Source organism: Coloeus monedula (genome assembly GCF_965178545.1).
Source record: "Coloeus monedula genome assembly, chromosome: 17".
Lineage (NCBI taxonomy): Eukaryota > Metazoa > Chordata > Aves > Passeriformes > Corvidae > Coloeus > Coloeus monedula.
In genome coordinates, this window is record NC_138797.1 from 15,846,920 (window position 1) to 15,861,170 (window position 14,251).

The following is a 14,251-nucleotide window of genomic DNA, read 5'->3' on the forward strand; positions in this document are numbered from 1 at the left end:
ACCTTCCCTCTAAAAGCCTGGCGTCCCAGCCAGGCGCTGGACAAAGCCAGGAGCACAACTGAGAGCAGCAAAGCTTGCTGAGGAGGAGGTTTCTCACAGCTCTCACCGCCGGCCTGACCAATATTAGTTGAAGCCCATTGAGAGGGAGCTGGCAGGGGTCCCCGGTGGGTGCGAGTGCGGGGATGCAGCAAGAGCCCGAATGACACGGGAAAGGGGCAGGGTCCCCATGTGGTGACAGCCCTGGCACACGTGGGCGGGGACAAAGCGCAGCCGGTGCAGGGCCCTGATGCGGCTGTCGGAGCTGCAAAGCCAACCCCGGCTGGTCTGCCAGGGCTGCTGCTGCCAGCGCACCCACTCCTCGGCCCTCCTTTCCAGCTCCTGCAGGTGGTCCCTTCTCAAGATTGGTCTCTTCCCCTCCCCCCCCCCCCTTTTTTTTAACTATTTAGCTGCTTTTGCGGCTCCAGGATTTTATGGATGGAAAGCTGAAAGTAATTAGTGCCCCTCCCCCGCTTCCTGTTGGGAAAAGGAAGAAAAGCACACACAAGAGCAAACCCAAAACTTCCTGCCCTGCTTAATAATCGAGTAATGAGTCCAACTCGGCTGGGAAAGTCAGTTTATACCGGGTGAGCTCTTAATTAAAGAAGGGCCGAGCAGCAGCTCTGCTGACTTTTACAGCTGCACACATCTTCCTGCCCTGAGCAGCCCCTGGGAGAGGCGCCGGGAGCCGGACGGCCGCGGGCTGCAGGGGGATGAGTTTGAGGTCGCGTGCCCTTTTATTCCCTGGTCGAAAGCAATGACCGGGAGATGGCACTGAGGAAATGCGGACAGAGGACAAAAATCCAGTCCCTGGGGGAGGCAGGCAGTAAGTCTGGCTGCAGACTCTGAAGCACCCCGAATGGGAGCGGCTGGGAAGGTGCAAGGCAGGTGGTTTGGAGCACTGGGAGTTTCACTATGGAAATCCTGGAGGCAGACACTGAGGTATCCCGCAGCACCCGCCCCTGGTGCCCCCCAGGTGAGGGACAGCCCCTCCTGTGCGTGCTGACGAGCTCTGCGGTGACAACAGGATGTGTCAGCTCTGCTGCTGCGCCACCCACATCGGGTCACCCACCCCGGTGCTGGAGGCGTCCCTGGGGAGGCTCGGGATCCTGCCGAGAGCCAGAGGCAGCTCCGCCACCCCAGAGGAACAGTGCCCTGTGCTGAGGCATGGACCTGCTCCCCAGGGAGTGCTCAGGGATGCGGGCAAGCCGCAGGTGCTCCAACAGCTCCAGGGGGATGCCAGCACCCACCCGGGCGGGCTGGGAGGGACAAGGCACGATCTTGTGCTTTCCCACATGGAGCCTGAGAGGTCCACTGCACCCCCAGCCCGCACCACGACACAGCTGCCCCAGCCTTTGGCAGGAACTGACTCAGCCTGACTGTTCTCTCCCGAGAGGCAACTGCTCCACACGTTCCCTCCTGCAAATGCCCCTTTCTAGTCACCTGCAGCCAAGAGCACCAGGTGGGAGGAGAGCTGAGCCCAGCACCCTGGTCTGCACAGTACTCCCCTCTTACAGCTGCATATTCACCCCAAGCACCCACAAAACTGTATTATAAATTAACCATTTTATTGAATATCAATAAACTGTATATAATTATATAAAAAGTTTCATCAGTACAAAATTGTGGCACAAAAATATAAATACCAGTGTACCTTTGAAATGTAAACATCCTCTTTGTAATGATTCCATGAAAACAATGTCCAAAGAAAGATGCATTCAGGAGGCACCTGTCAATACCCATAAAGAGGGCTTTTGGCACACACCTGTCGATGGACAGCCTTGGGACAGGCCACCATTGTATCAGCTGACAAGTGCCTGCTATTAGTCACAGTTCTCTTGAAAAGCAGTTGTTAAGAGTCATTTTAACAGGTGCTTGAGTGCATAGCTGCTCTGTAAACAGGGCTGGGGTTTGAAATGGCTACCCTTGCCTTTCATGGACACTGTTAATCTCGCAGGCATTGCAAATTGTCATTGTGCTGGGGAGAAGCAGCTGCTTCACAACTACTGGGATACTGTATTATTGCATAGTTACACCTTCTACAGGCGGGGTATATACACTCGGGGTACGGGGGGGGAGTGTCTTGTCCTTCATTAAAAAAATACTGGTTCTTAGAAGTTACCGAGTGGTTATGGTGTTACAAAAACAAAACAAAACAAAACAAACCCAACACAAAACCCCCAACCCCCCCAAGCTACATGGTCGCAGTGTTCAATACCGGCACAGGGCCGAGGGTGCAGATCCAGCCCTGCAAGGTGCCGAGTGCCTCTGGCAAGGGGGGGGCACCTGCTGAGGGGCTGGGGCAGGACCGCCACCCCCGAGTTTCACACACTCGGCACCGAGTCCAGGTCTGCACACCCAGATGCCAAGAGGGGAGAAGTGGTCACAGCACCAAGCCTGTCTGAGTTCAAGCAGTGTTTGGACAATGCTCTCAGGCACATGGTGGGGTTCTTGGGATGTCCTGCACAGGGCCAGGAATTGGACTTGATGATCCTGATAGGTCCCTTCCAACTCAGCATATTCTACAATCAGGCTCTTGCATTGCACTGGAGGCACCACGTGAGGAGTGTGAGGGTCTCAGGGGCCAGAGTAGCAGTGTCCGGCCCGGTGCACACTGCAATGGTGATGGAGGAAACTAACTCCTACAGAAACTGGTTATAATATAGGTATTTGTGATGAGAGGCCAGGGGAGAGGAGTCCTCAGCGAGAGCCAGAGCAGCCCGTCTCCTCATGCTTGTGGAGCAGCGACATGCGGGAGAAAGTCCGGGAGCAGGTTTTGCACTGGTACTTCTTTACATCTGAATGGGTCTGCAGGTGGGCGCGGAGATTAGAGCGGTCAGCAAAGGCCCGGTTGCAGTGTGTACAGGAAAAGGGCTTTTCACCTATGGGACAAAGAGAAACGCTCCCAATTAACCAGTGCATCAACACATGGGGAATATCAAAGAAGGAGCCATTCATTAGCCAAAGTTTGTGCAGGGCACAGTGAAAAGAAGTGCTGGCTGTTATTGTTCGCGGGAAAGCCGGGTATGGACAGCATTGCTTGGGGGAGAACTGCCAGCTTGGGAATTGCCAGCTCCCAGAAAAACCTTTCCCATGAACCACGGTAAAACTAATGCTGGAAACATCTGCAAGTAGCACGGCAGTTGCACATACAAACGAAGACTCGATACTCGTCTCCTGCACGGAGCCAAGCGAGGAGCTCGCAGCAGGGCAGGAAAGCCGAGCGCTGTGTGTTAATTATATCATAGCAGGCAGCGGCTGCGAGGCGCCAGCCCAGGGTGAGTGGAGCTATTTCCTCTGCCGAGACCCGCGCTCCCCCTTCTCCTGCCCGGCTCGCATTGAAAAGCCTGGCCAGGGCGAATTCCTCCCAGAAAGACTCTTTTGGAGGAAACAAATGTGTATGCTCAATTTGGAAAGCACAATTAAGTCTACCCGGCTTCCTTCAGCCATCATCTTTAGTACGTTAAGAGGGTGTGAAATCAGTGCCAAGTCACAATTACACCGTCCCACAGCCCCACAAAGGATGCTCGGGAGATGCTTTGTCGGGGCGGCCGCGGCAGCGGGGTGGGCTGCAGCTGCGCACCCGGCCCCGCGCCAACAGGTGCCTGCAGCACCTGCCCGCAGGCCCCGCCGAGGCACATCCCGGCAGCGGGCACGCCTGGAGCCGGGCTCGTCCCCGCCTTGGCGGCTGATGGTGGGTGGGCAGCTGCGGCTGAGGTGCTGCCCCGGCTGGGAGCCCTCGGTGTGGGTAGGGATGGATGCTTTGGGCACGGCAGTGCACAGGAGGGGGGCTGCAGCAGCCTCACAGCCCCACTTTATGACACTTTGGCGAAACCTGTGCCGTCGCTGGCGGGCCGGCTCCCAGGCGGGCACTGCACTCGCAGCAGCCGCACGGATTTACAGGCTGGGCCTTGACCCTGCGCTCCGTTCCAGCCAAGAGGATATTTAAAGGACACTTCAGAGAGATGTGCCAAGGGGGTCTGGGAAGCCCTTATCTCCCCAGATAACACCCGACACGCCGATTCGCTGGGGCAGTGGAGCAGGGAAGAGGGAGGTGATAAGGCAGGGGGGGGGAGAGGGACAAGAGGGGACGTTACCAGTGTGCGTCCGGATGTGGCCCTGCAGCAGCCAGGGCCGGGAGAAGGCCTTCCCGCACATCTTGCAGACGCAGGGCAGCGTGTGGCTCCGGATGTGCATCTTGAGAGCCCCCAGGCTCACGTACTCCTTCTCACAGTACTTGCAGCTGAAGGATTTCCTGGCTTGAGCGTCGCAGTGCAATTGCTTGTGCTTGGAGAGCCCGGCGAAGGTGGAGTACGCCTTGGCACACTGGGCACAGCGGAAGCGCTCGGCGGCGGCGGGGGCCGAGGCCGGGCTGGGGGGACCCGAGCTCTTGCCTTCATCCTCCTCGCTGGAGAGCGCCGTCAGGTCCAGGGCGGGGGCCGTGCCGCCCGCAGCCTCGCTGCCCGGGCCGCCCGGGAACAGGCTGGACAGCAGCCCCGCGTCCCACACCAGCGGTGGGTAGTAGGCGCCGGGGCCGAGCACCTCGGGCGGGGGGATGACGGGCAGCGGGCACGTCTCGTACAGCAGCGGCGCGGCCAGCACTGCGGGAGGCGGCGGTGGTCAGCGGGGCCCTCGGAACGAGGGCGACAGGGCCCAACCCACCCCCACGGGCTCAGCGGGACCCCATCCCAGGCGATTCCTTGGGACCCCCGCGCCGCACCCCTGAGTCGGAGGGGCAAAGGGATCCCAACCTCCCCATGGGAGCCCAGAGCCGCAGTCCGCCTCGGGAAAAAGGGGACCGACCTCACACCGCAGGAACCCCGCGCCCCTACCCGCCTCGCCGCAAGGGATGGGGTGAAGATAGCCCCACGCTCCCGCCCAGTCGCGGCACGGGGAGCTCCCCACGCGCCCCACGAGGGAGCCACCGCTGCCACCGACATCCCCGGGGTACTAGGGAGCGGCTCGGCATCCCAGGACACGGGGGATCCCGCGCCACGAGATGCACGAAATTGAAACAAACAGCTCCGCAACCCTGCGAAAAGCCGGTCAGTCCCCGCCCGCTCCCGTGTGGAGCCCTACGGAGATCCCGCACCAAGGCCCCCGCCCCGTCCCGCGGAGCGCCCCACGTGCGCGGCCCGTCCTGTCCACGCACCGGCCTGGCTCTCCAGCTCGCTGTAGTTGGGCTTCTTGCTGGCCGAGAAGTGCTTCTTCACCAGGAAGGAGCGCGGCATCTTGCAGCCCCGGTGCCGCCGCCGCCGCGGGGCCGCGGTGCCGCCGCTCCCGCTGATATCTGCGCGGGGCCGGGGGCGCGGCGCGGGGAGGGCGGTGCGGAGCCGCCCCCGGGGGCCGCAGCCAATGGGCCGGGCGGGACGGGGCGGGCAGGGGCAGGGGCAGGTGTCGGTGCTGGTGTCTGCCCCACCGCCGGCGGCCGGAGCTTGGGGGCCGCTCCCGCGGTGTGGCCGCGCTGCCCGCCCGGTGCCGGAGTACGAACCGCTGCATCAGCCGCTCCTGGCTTCTCTCCCCAGCATTTCCCCGTGCCATGCTGCCCGCCGGTGCTCCGGAGGGAGGCGGTGGGGGGAACCCTGGAGTGACCCACGGCCCGTGCCCAGCGCGGGCAGAGCGGCTCGGCGGGCTGAAGGAAGGCGCTGTGCCCTGGGGTGATCCCCGGAATCCCCCCCGCGTCCTTCCCCTGTCCCACGGCTGAGGACTGAGGTGTGGGTTGGGACAAGCCTCCGCCGTGCCCGGCCGGGACACAGCCCTGCGGGAGAGCACGCTTCGCCACCGGTTAATAATCCTCTGGGAAGAGGCAGTGACTGTCGGAGCATCGGGATGGATCCGGCACAGCCCTCGGTGACTCCCTCCCGCTGCCAGGGGTCAGGAGCACCTGCCCAGACATTTTCTTTTCTGCTGGGAAGGTTTTGGGCAGTGCAGCCGTCCCTCAAGCAAGCTCCCTTCTGTTCTCTTTCCTCCTGCTTTCCCCCGACTCTTTTCCGCGGTCAAATAGCCCCGCTGAGGCACACGCTCCCTTTGGCTTCCCGCTCCACAGGGGCTATGTGCCCGTGGGCAGGTGCCCAGGCACGGCTAGCGGGTGCTGGGCAGCGGTGAGCAGAGATGTACCAGTCCTGCAGCCTGGGCTTCCAGCTCACCCCGGCCCTCTGGCTCACGTGGGGGTTTCCCCGCTGAAAGGGCTCAGGGCACGGCTCCAGCCACCTGCTGCAGGAGCCGCGCTCAGCTCCGGGCCAAGACAGCTGCGGCTGCCGGAGGAGGAACAGGTCCTGCTGGGAATGCCTCCTCCGGCCCTGCCACTCGGAAAAGGGCCGTGTGCTGGGCCACTCGTGACTCAGCCGTCACACATCACACATTACTGCGCCAGCCCCTGCTGACCACATGTTACTGTTTAGCCACAACGACAAGAAATGCAGAAGTGGGAGCAAAGCTTTCCGCTGGCACGGCTCCAGCGCAGGGGCTGAGCTCACTGTCAGCCTTTCCTCGGGGCAGGAACAGCTTGGAAAGCCTGTCCTGCCAGCCACGAGTATCCTGCCCCGACCAGACGCATTTGCAAACTCTTCCCCTGCAGCCATGTGCTCTGGTACTGGATCATCCCTCCTTTGCTGTGGAATTGCCCGTGGCTTTCAGCAGGTGTTTATCTGCAAAACTCATCCCTGGATCAGCCTGAAGTTCAGGGGGAAAAGTGCCCCCGAAGCCCTTGGGGGATACAAATCACCAAGGCCGGGTCCTCCCGTTTCTCTCGGGGGTCCGGAGGTGCAGCTCCCCGCAGGGCGGGGGCAGCAGCCCGGGGGCTGTGCAGGTGCCTCCTCCTGTGCAGGTGCCCCCCCGCGCTCCTCCACCTGCCGCGGATGTGGTTACAGTGGGGACACTTGCACCAGGAACACAGCGAGGTGGTTTTCTTTGAAGAAGCAAAGCCGACTCCTGTGTTCTTTCTGAAATGGTGATAATCAGATTTTTTCAACCATTGCATGTGGAAAAAAAACTTGCCTGTGCTAGGGGAAAAAACGAGATCAAGGGAAAAAGCAACCTGACCTGCCTGTGCCCGTGAGCCAGGATGATAGGGGACGGAGAGCAGGACGCAGGGGAGGGGAAGCTCTGCAGTGGTTCATGGGCTGGAAGTGGCAGGGAGTTTCTCAGTTGTCCCACCCTCACCATCAGAGAGGGCATCAGCTGAGCCCCAAAGTGGTCAGAGCAGACCTGCCACCAGCCTGTGGCACAGCTCCAGTCCCAGAACCACAAGGACTGGCCCAAGGGGCTCACCAGTACATTTCAACCACCTCCAGAGCAACAAGTCTGCTGAAAATTCTTCTTTTTCCTTCCCTGGCCCCATGTCTCCATGAAGCATCTTGAATACCTGGCTGCAGAGCAGAGCTGCTCCCACCAAGGGAGGCTGTGGTGGGAAAAAGAGAAGCTCTGGCCGTGGGATGGGGTGTGAACCCTCACTGCAAGGCTGAAGAAGTTCCCTGAAACCCACAGCAGCCCCCTGAGCCCAGGGGAGGAGGCTGGGGCCGAGCACTGTGCCGGGAGGAGGGAGCCCCGCTCTCTCCAAGATGCAAGACCTCCCTCTGCCGTCAGCGTGCAGCTCACAGAAGCTCCACGGAATTACTTTTTTAAACCCTAGCATCTGTAAAGACAAAATAAATGTAAGAACTAGAAGAGAGATCTAAGCCAGTAGCAATGACACTTAATTTTCACTAAGTGCTGAGTATCTTCTGGAGTTTTAGGGAAGGAGTAAGGAAGGAAAAGCAAGTTTTTGTACTGGTTTCAACAGTCCTCATTTGTACCACCCAGAGAATAATGTAATTTGTCCATAAAAATGTGTTGGTTTTGATAAGCACAGACCAATGCAACCATGACACAAAGATCTACGTCAGAAAAACAAACGAAAACCCACCCCCAAAACAGGCAAATGCTCCACTGTAACTTTCAGTATATTTAAACCAAAGAAAAGTTTTAGGACTGCAAGCACATCCCTCATTTGCCCTTCCATGGTTTAACACAGCCTCGGTTGGTTAATCCTTCTTGAGGTGGGCTCAGCAGTCCAGTATAGCTGGGCAAAGGCCTTGAAGAAATTTTGCTGCTCTCTTTTCAGTCAGGTGACATGAGGAGCCGGATCACAGCACTTAGGCTTTGGCAAGATCTCATCCCCCAGCCTAAAGGAGACCATGGGGATTTGCCGCTGTAATTCCAGATGAAGCAATGCCTGTGCATTAGGAAATCAATGCTGACAACAATTTATCAGACCTATTAAGACCAGTCGTTGTCTGGAGACAAATTCATTTAATAAAATAGCTCAACTGCAAGCCCGGCTCCTCCCATTGTGTTTCTGTGTGCTAATTGTCCTCCTCAGGCTGACTCCTTGTGCCAGACATGGGGAATTTCACAGGTCCGGGCTGGCCCGATTGCATTATCCCCCACAATGCGGCTGCACAATCAGCTGCTGACGAGGCGAGAGCAGCTCTGGCAGAGCACTGCCCCCTTCCCAGGGACACTCACTGGGTTTAGAAGCCTAAACTGGCTTGCTCTACACAAAGGATTTTTTTTACCACCCAAACGACATGAGTGGAGGCCGTGCACAGCACACAGGTGCCTCTCATCAGAGCGGCTTTTCATCAATCAGGGAGTCTCAGTGTACCCCGGCGAGTGCAAACGCTCTGGCTGCTCGAAGGAAACATGTGGACCATGAGGAAGAAATGACAAGAGCTGACACAAAGGTAGGATTTTATAAATTAAATGGCCTTTATTTGTAATTTGTCTTCAAAAGTCAAAAACATGACAAAGTAATTACTCGGAAGCTCCTAATTGCTCCTAAAACGTTTTATCAGAATTGCATGGAAGTGCACTTAGAATAAAAGCAGGAATCTGGATTCCTGGCAATGGGCATCACCAAACTGCACGGTAGCCAGATCTGAGAGATCCCCATCCAATCCCCAATACACCATCACCTCTTTGCAGGTCAAGCATTAAAATATCCACCCCCAAACACAGCACTTTTCCTACAGAACCAGGAGATTCCATGTCTCCCACCCCCACTGGGCTTCCAGTCCCCATGCAGGTGCTCAGGGGTGAGTGTGTAACAGCCCCTACTGGGGTAGAACCCCAAGGTCAGCTGAGAGGTGCCAGAGGTCTGGCTGGACACAAGGTTTAATCACGAGGTTACACGGGAGTGTGTTTCATGATTTTCAGGGTAAGGCTAGGCTGCAGTCTGCAGAGCACATTGGGAGAAGGTTACTGCTCAAATCAATTAACCAGTACTCAATTCCAGGGTGGTGCAGGCCCACTGCTCCACTTACAACACTTACACTGGACATCTCGACACTGTGCTTTACAGGTTCTGGTCAGGTGCCTCAGGCCCTCAGATCTCAGCAGCTTCTCTGTGAACTTAATGAAAGCATCAAATTAAAATCAAGGAATCCCTATGGCAAAAGTGTAGGCTTGAACACAGAGTATCCATTTACCAAGGGCTGGAACTGTCCTGCTTTCAGGGCTATGTTTTACTTTTCCTTGAAAGCTACACCTGACTAGTCTACACACATGCTGCCAGATGGCAAACAATCCAAGTACAGCTTCAGCTACTTTAGGAACATTTAAATGAAGAACAGGAATTCAAAATACCTGATAAAATCTGTGATGCAGAAAGGAAGTGCTATGCCAGTGCTATGAATTACTTGTAAGTTTTTCGACCAGCTTGCCTTGAGAAATGGAAAACCCAAGAATATATATGAAAATTTTAGTTTAAATAGAAAGCAGAGGTATTGAAAAAAACCTTCTGAATTCCCCTATCAGCATAAGGCTTAAAATTACTAGGAAACCAGTTTCAAATCCACCAATTTAATCATAAAGCCAGCAATTTTGATTAGTATTTGCTAAGATAGTTTAAAAATTACACATTTTAACTAAGACCAACACTAAAGTTCATTTTCCAGGCTAGAAATTATAGTAGGAGTATGGAGGAAACTAATCATCATGCATAGAACTGAAGTATTTTGAACTAGTTTTTACACAGTGCAAAGATTTCCTAGGAAAGTTTGCAGTTGGAACACTCATACTGAAGATGTGTTTTCCATATAGTTGGGAGGCTGCCTGTAAGGATTGAAACACTGGGAAACATTATGGAATCAAAGGTATCAGAGGTCACTTGCATGAGAGGTGGTTACAGTTAGCACCTGAAGTCTCACTAGAGGGGAACAGAGTTACCAATACACTTCACATACAACCACTTGAGATATGTAAATGAGATTGGGAAGATATTTATTAATTAGTTCAGGCCATTCCATCTGGAATGGTTTTGATTTTAGACAGTCAAATAAATACAACTGCCAAAGAAACCAACAGGCATAGGTAAAGGAAAAAGCCTTGGTTCCCACGTGTTGATCTACAATGAAACTGAGTCTAAGCAAGTAGAAAAATGGGGCTGACAGGGCTGAATGTCAGAGACCATGACACCAAAAGACTGAGTGGTACAGAAATATCAAACCAGGATTGAAAACTGAGATAGCATTAAAGTCTTCTGTACTTCTGGATGCCTGAGTTAATCTTGGGATGTGCAGGGAGAAGTGCAAGGATGCTGGGCATTTCCCCCTCGTGGAAGCTTGGGTTTACAGTAAATCTTCTGGCTGAATCACTTATCCCGCAAGGAACGCATCAAAACCTGTGCCATGATATCATCTTCATCAGCATCATAATCCTGGGAACAAAGGGCACAGAAAGGCTTTCACTGCAACAGCCACACTGGGCAGTACAACAAGTGGCAGCAGCAAGAGCTGCATTTCCCTGTGCCCTCCCGTTTGTGCCAGGACACACGTGCACGGGGGGATTCCACAGCAGCGCCCAGGGAGCGGCGCTGCCTTTAGGAGCCCCCAGGCCGCCTCCCGAGGGGGAGCAAACACCTACCACAAACGTGTCGTAGGAAAAGCGGTGTCGTCTCTGCAGGTGCTCCATGAAGTTAGCACTCCTGTAATTTGGGTCCCCCCATGGCATTGAGGCACAAATTGGGCAAACCTTCAAGGAAAAAAAACCAGTTAGGCCCCAGTGGTTCAGTGCTTTAACACTGACAGCAGGAAGGGCAGGGCAGGGCCAGCCTGGGGGAGTGAAGCTCAAGGTTTGTGCTGTCACTGCTCTGTATGCAAAGTGATGGCCAATAACTTGCTGGGACATTTAATAGAAAAGCCTCAGATAACCCTGAATAATTTCAATTAATGTCTTAGATCCTTGAAATGGAATGGTTTACTCTTCTCCCACGTTCTGAAAATCAGAACTCACTGAAGTCCCTTGTTTTATAGGACTTCAGCCTTTATTTCTCAGTAGCAGGAAAGTTTCCTTGGTCTTCTCTGCAATGTTCACTTCTCTCCAAGAGAAAAAAGGAACTTTTTTTTTTTCCCCCTGAATAATCTGGAATTCCAAAAAACTTTCCAGAAAAATGAAAGTTTCAAATTCAGTTCCATGTTTTGCCATTCCTCTTACATGAGAGGAAGTATCACAGACAGATTACTAGAATGATACACTGTTTTTTGCAAGCATTTCCTCCAACAGTTTATAGTATCTCCTTGCTGTAAACAATGGGAAAAACAAGGAGAAAATTAAATGTCTGACATATTTTTTAAATTATATTTTACTAATTAACTTTGAATGTGCGCCATTTTTCAAGGATGAAAGGAGGATGTGGCCCAGCTGCAGTGGGAGTAGAGACCAGAGACCCACTGAGAGGAGACAGCAGAACCACACCAGGCTTAGAGGCATGACCAGCACAGCCACACTGACTGAACAGCAATTACATCTACTGAATTCAAGAGCAAGTCTCTAACTCATTGTTTCAAAGGGCTTTAAGACCAGACTTCATTGCAGTTCTTGCACCAAGACTTTTTATTACCACTTGTTTTGCATCCATGCTGTGCAAAGCTTTGCAGTGCTCAACCAGTCCTTCTTGATCAAAGTTCTTCTCACTGCAGTACGGGCAAGGGAAGGTGAAGCGATTTGGGAAGTTCCTGGTTGGGGGAGAAAAAGAGGTTATTTAAAAATACAGATTATTCAAAGCAATAATCTTACGTATGCAATTAAGGCAAGCTAATTTTAACAATCAGTTTATAAACTCCTAACAGTATCTTAGGGAACTCAATATTGTCCATATTTAGACTGAATTACAGCTCTTCTATAAATGTTCTAAGTGCCATTTATCACCTTTTTCTCAAACACCAGGGTACCACCCACTAGCCACACACAAGAGCACTGCCAACTCCCACTTCCCTCATTGTAGGTGAATGCAATCAGGAGACACAGGTATTTAAAAAACCAGCTACATCTACAGAATGCCCTGATCTTAGAGATCTCCTGTGCATGGACCAAGCAGAAGTGGCAGAGTTCACCTGGGCACAGTCAGCTGCAGGATGAAGGCTGTTTTACCTATGTAAAAATTAGCACCCAAACTGAGCAAAGAGGTAAAGTCTGCTTTCACTTCAAAATTTTTTCTCGTGACAGAAAAGCCCGGGATTTCAGAGCAGAGGTGTTACCTGGTGTTGTGGAGGGGCTCTTTAGTAACAGCTTTCACACCTTCCATGATGTAATTCTGGTACTTGGAGCAGGAGGCTGCGTGGCTGCGCATCTTGGAGAGGTACATCTGTGCAGGCAACAACAGCACAGCAAGGTGAGCCCAAACCACCTGCACCTCCTGCTACACTTCTAAGCAGAAGCAGCAAATGTGTAAACCAGAGCAGCTTTCAATAGAAGTGTTAAAGCAGAAAATCCAAATACTTCAGCTGACCAAGTGGAAAATTTTTGCCATTACAGGTTAGTTAACCTGTAACCCTGCTGTCTGTGGTATGTTACCATACACCCCTGCGCACAGCAGCAACGTTTCACTGTAACTTTAAAATCAAAATCTTACATTTGAATTTTTTTTCCTGAAGAGGCAACAATAAAAAACCGTGGAAAGAATGTCAGCATCTGGGTGCTGCCTATATAAAACACCTCTAGCACATATCAGAACAAACATTTTGACCTGATTTTGCAGAAAGCTGAGGAGGAAGCAGTTTATTTTCCCCTAGGTGGACACATCTCATGCACTTAATTTCCAAACACTTTCATACTTTTTTATTGCAGCCATTGCAAGTGGTTTCTGTCGTTTCAATTTGCTTTTCCAAGTCCAGAGCTCTGCTCCCAGGAGACAGGGTGCTGCGGCACACCCCGCAGACTGGCTTCTTGGGCTTCAGACACTCCTGCAGGCACGGCGTGCAGAAGCTGTGGTGGGAGAAAAGGAGGAGGTGGTGAGACAGCCCTCTGGGCACCAACAATGCCCACTGCCCTTGCATGGCCTCTGCCCAAAGGAGTAACAGAGTCTCGAGACCCAATAAAGAAGGGTAAAGGAGGAGCTGCTGGCACCTGGGCACGAAAGGAGGAGGTGGAAGCTGCCATGCTGAGCATTGTTTGCTGGACAGTGCTCTGTGCCCTCGGTTTCTGCACAGAATCATGGAATGGTTTGTGCTGGAAGGGGCCTTAAAGCCCATCCAGTGCCAGCCCTGCCATGGGCAGGGACACCTTCCACTGTCCCAGGCTGCTCCAAGTCCCGTCCAACCTGGCCTTGGGCACTGCCAGGGATGGGGCAGCCTGCGCCAGGGCCTCCGCACCCACACAGGGAGCAATTTCATCCCAACATCCAACCTAAGCCTGCCCTCTGACAGCGTGAAGCCATTCCCCCTTGTTCTGTCACTTCATGCCCGGGTTCCTCAGGAGGAACGGGAACCGAAAGTGGCGGAACACTGCCTTTCCTTCCCCCCCGCTTTTCTTTCGTTTTCTCCCTTTCAAGGACGCTCCAGGTCACGCAGTCGCCGCTGCCGGGGCGCAGCGCAGCGTGCGCAGCCCCTGCCCTCAGCCGCCGCGGGGGCCCCGAGCCGCGGCTCCTCCCGAGGCCCCGCAGCCCCCGCGGACCCAGCCCGGCCCCCCCCGCCCCGGCCCGGCGGCGGGCGCTCACACGTGTCCGCAGGGGACGCGCACCGGGCTCTCGAACACCTCCAGGCACACGGGGCAGGTGAGGCGGGACAGCGGGTCCGGCCGCCGCTCCGGGGCCCGCGACGACCCGCCCGCCGCCATCTTCCGCCGCGCCGCCAGGGGGCGGCCCTGCGCACGCGCGGCCCCGCCCGGGCCCGCCCCCGCCGTGCGCGTGTGGGCGCGGCCGAGCGCTGCGGGCGGGGCCTACCGGGCGGGGCCTACCGGG

General features: G+C 54.8%; 2 protein-coding genes across 2 annotated transcripts; both read right to left on the reverse strand.

Moving 5' to 3' along the window:
* Positions 1-2,499: 2,499 nt before the first annotated feature.
* SNAI1 (snail family transcriptional repressor 1) lies at positions 2,500-5,273 on the reverse strand. Its single transcript, XM_082293086.1, has 3 exons — positions 5,189-5,273; positions 4,134-4,637; positions 2,500-2,918 (listed from the first exon to the last, which is right to left on the reverse strand). The coding sequence occupies exons 1-3, from the start codon at positions 5,265-5,267 to the stop codon at positions 2,737-2,739; spliced, it is 765 nt and encodes a 254-aa protein (XP_082149212.1). The 5' UTR covers positions 5,268-5,273; the 3' UTR covers positions 2,500-2,736.
* Positions 5,274-8,782: 3,509 nt separating this feature from the next.
* Positions 8,783-14,148, reverse strand: RNF114 (ring finger protein 114). Its single transcript, XM_082293029.1, has 6 exons — positions 14,009-14,148; positions 13,128-13,278; positions 12,552-12,658; positions 11,915-12,029; positions 10,939-11,046; positions 8,783-10,732 (listed from the first exon to the last, which is right to left on the reverse strand). Exons 1-6 carry the CDS (start codon positions 14,125-14,127, stop codon positions 10,667-10,669), a joined length of 666 nt encoding a protein of 221 aa, XP_082149155.1. The 5' UTR covers positions 14,128-14,148; the 3' UTR covers positions 8,783-10,666.
* Positions 14,149-14,251: the final 103 nt, after the last annotated feature.

What these genes read in the sequence shown, in the direction of transcription:
- SNAI1 (XM_082293086.1), bottom strand. Translation starts at nt 5,267, where the DNA reads ATGCCGCGCTCCTTCCTGGTGAAGAAGCACTTCTCGGCCAGCAAGAAG. An exon ending in CGAGCTGGAGAGCCAGGCCG is followed by an intron (nt 4,638 to 5,188) that starts GTGCGTGGACAG and finishes CGCCTCCCGCAG; the next exon opens with TGCTGGCCGCGCCGCTGCTG. An exon ending in CCACATCCGGACGCACACTG is followed by an intron (nt 2,919 to 4,133) that starts GTAACGTCCCCT and finishes TTTGTCCCATAG; the next exon opens with GTGAAAAGCCCTTTTCCTGT.
- RNF114 (XM_082293029.1), bottom strand. Translation starts at nt 14,127, where the DNA reads ATGGCGGCGGGCGGGTCGTCGCGGGCCCCGGAGCGGCGGCCGGACCCG. An exon ending in GCATGGATGCAAAACAAGTG is followed by an intron (nt 11,047 to 11,914) that starts GTAATAAAAAGT and finishes TTTTCCTTGAAG; the next exon opens with GTTTGCCCAATTTGTGCCTC. An exon ending in TTTCCTACGACACGTTTGTG is followed by an intron (nt 10,733 to 10,938) that starts GTAGGTGTTTGC and finishes CTTTGTTCCCAG; the next exon opens with GATTATGATGCTGATGAAGA.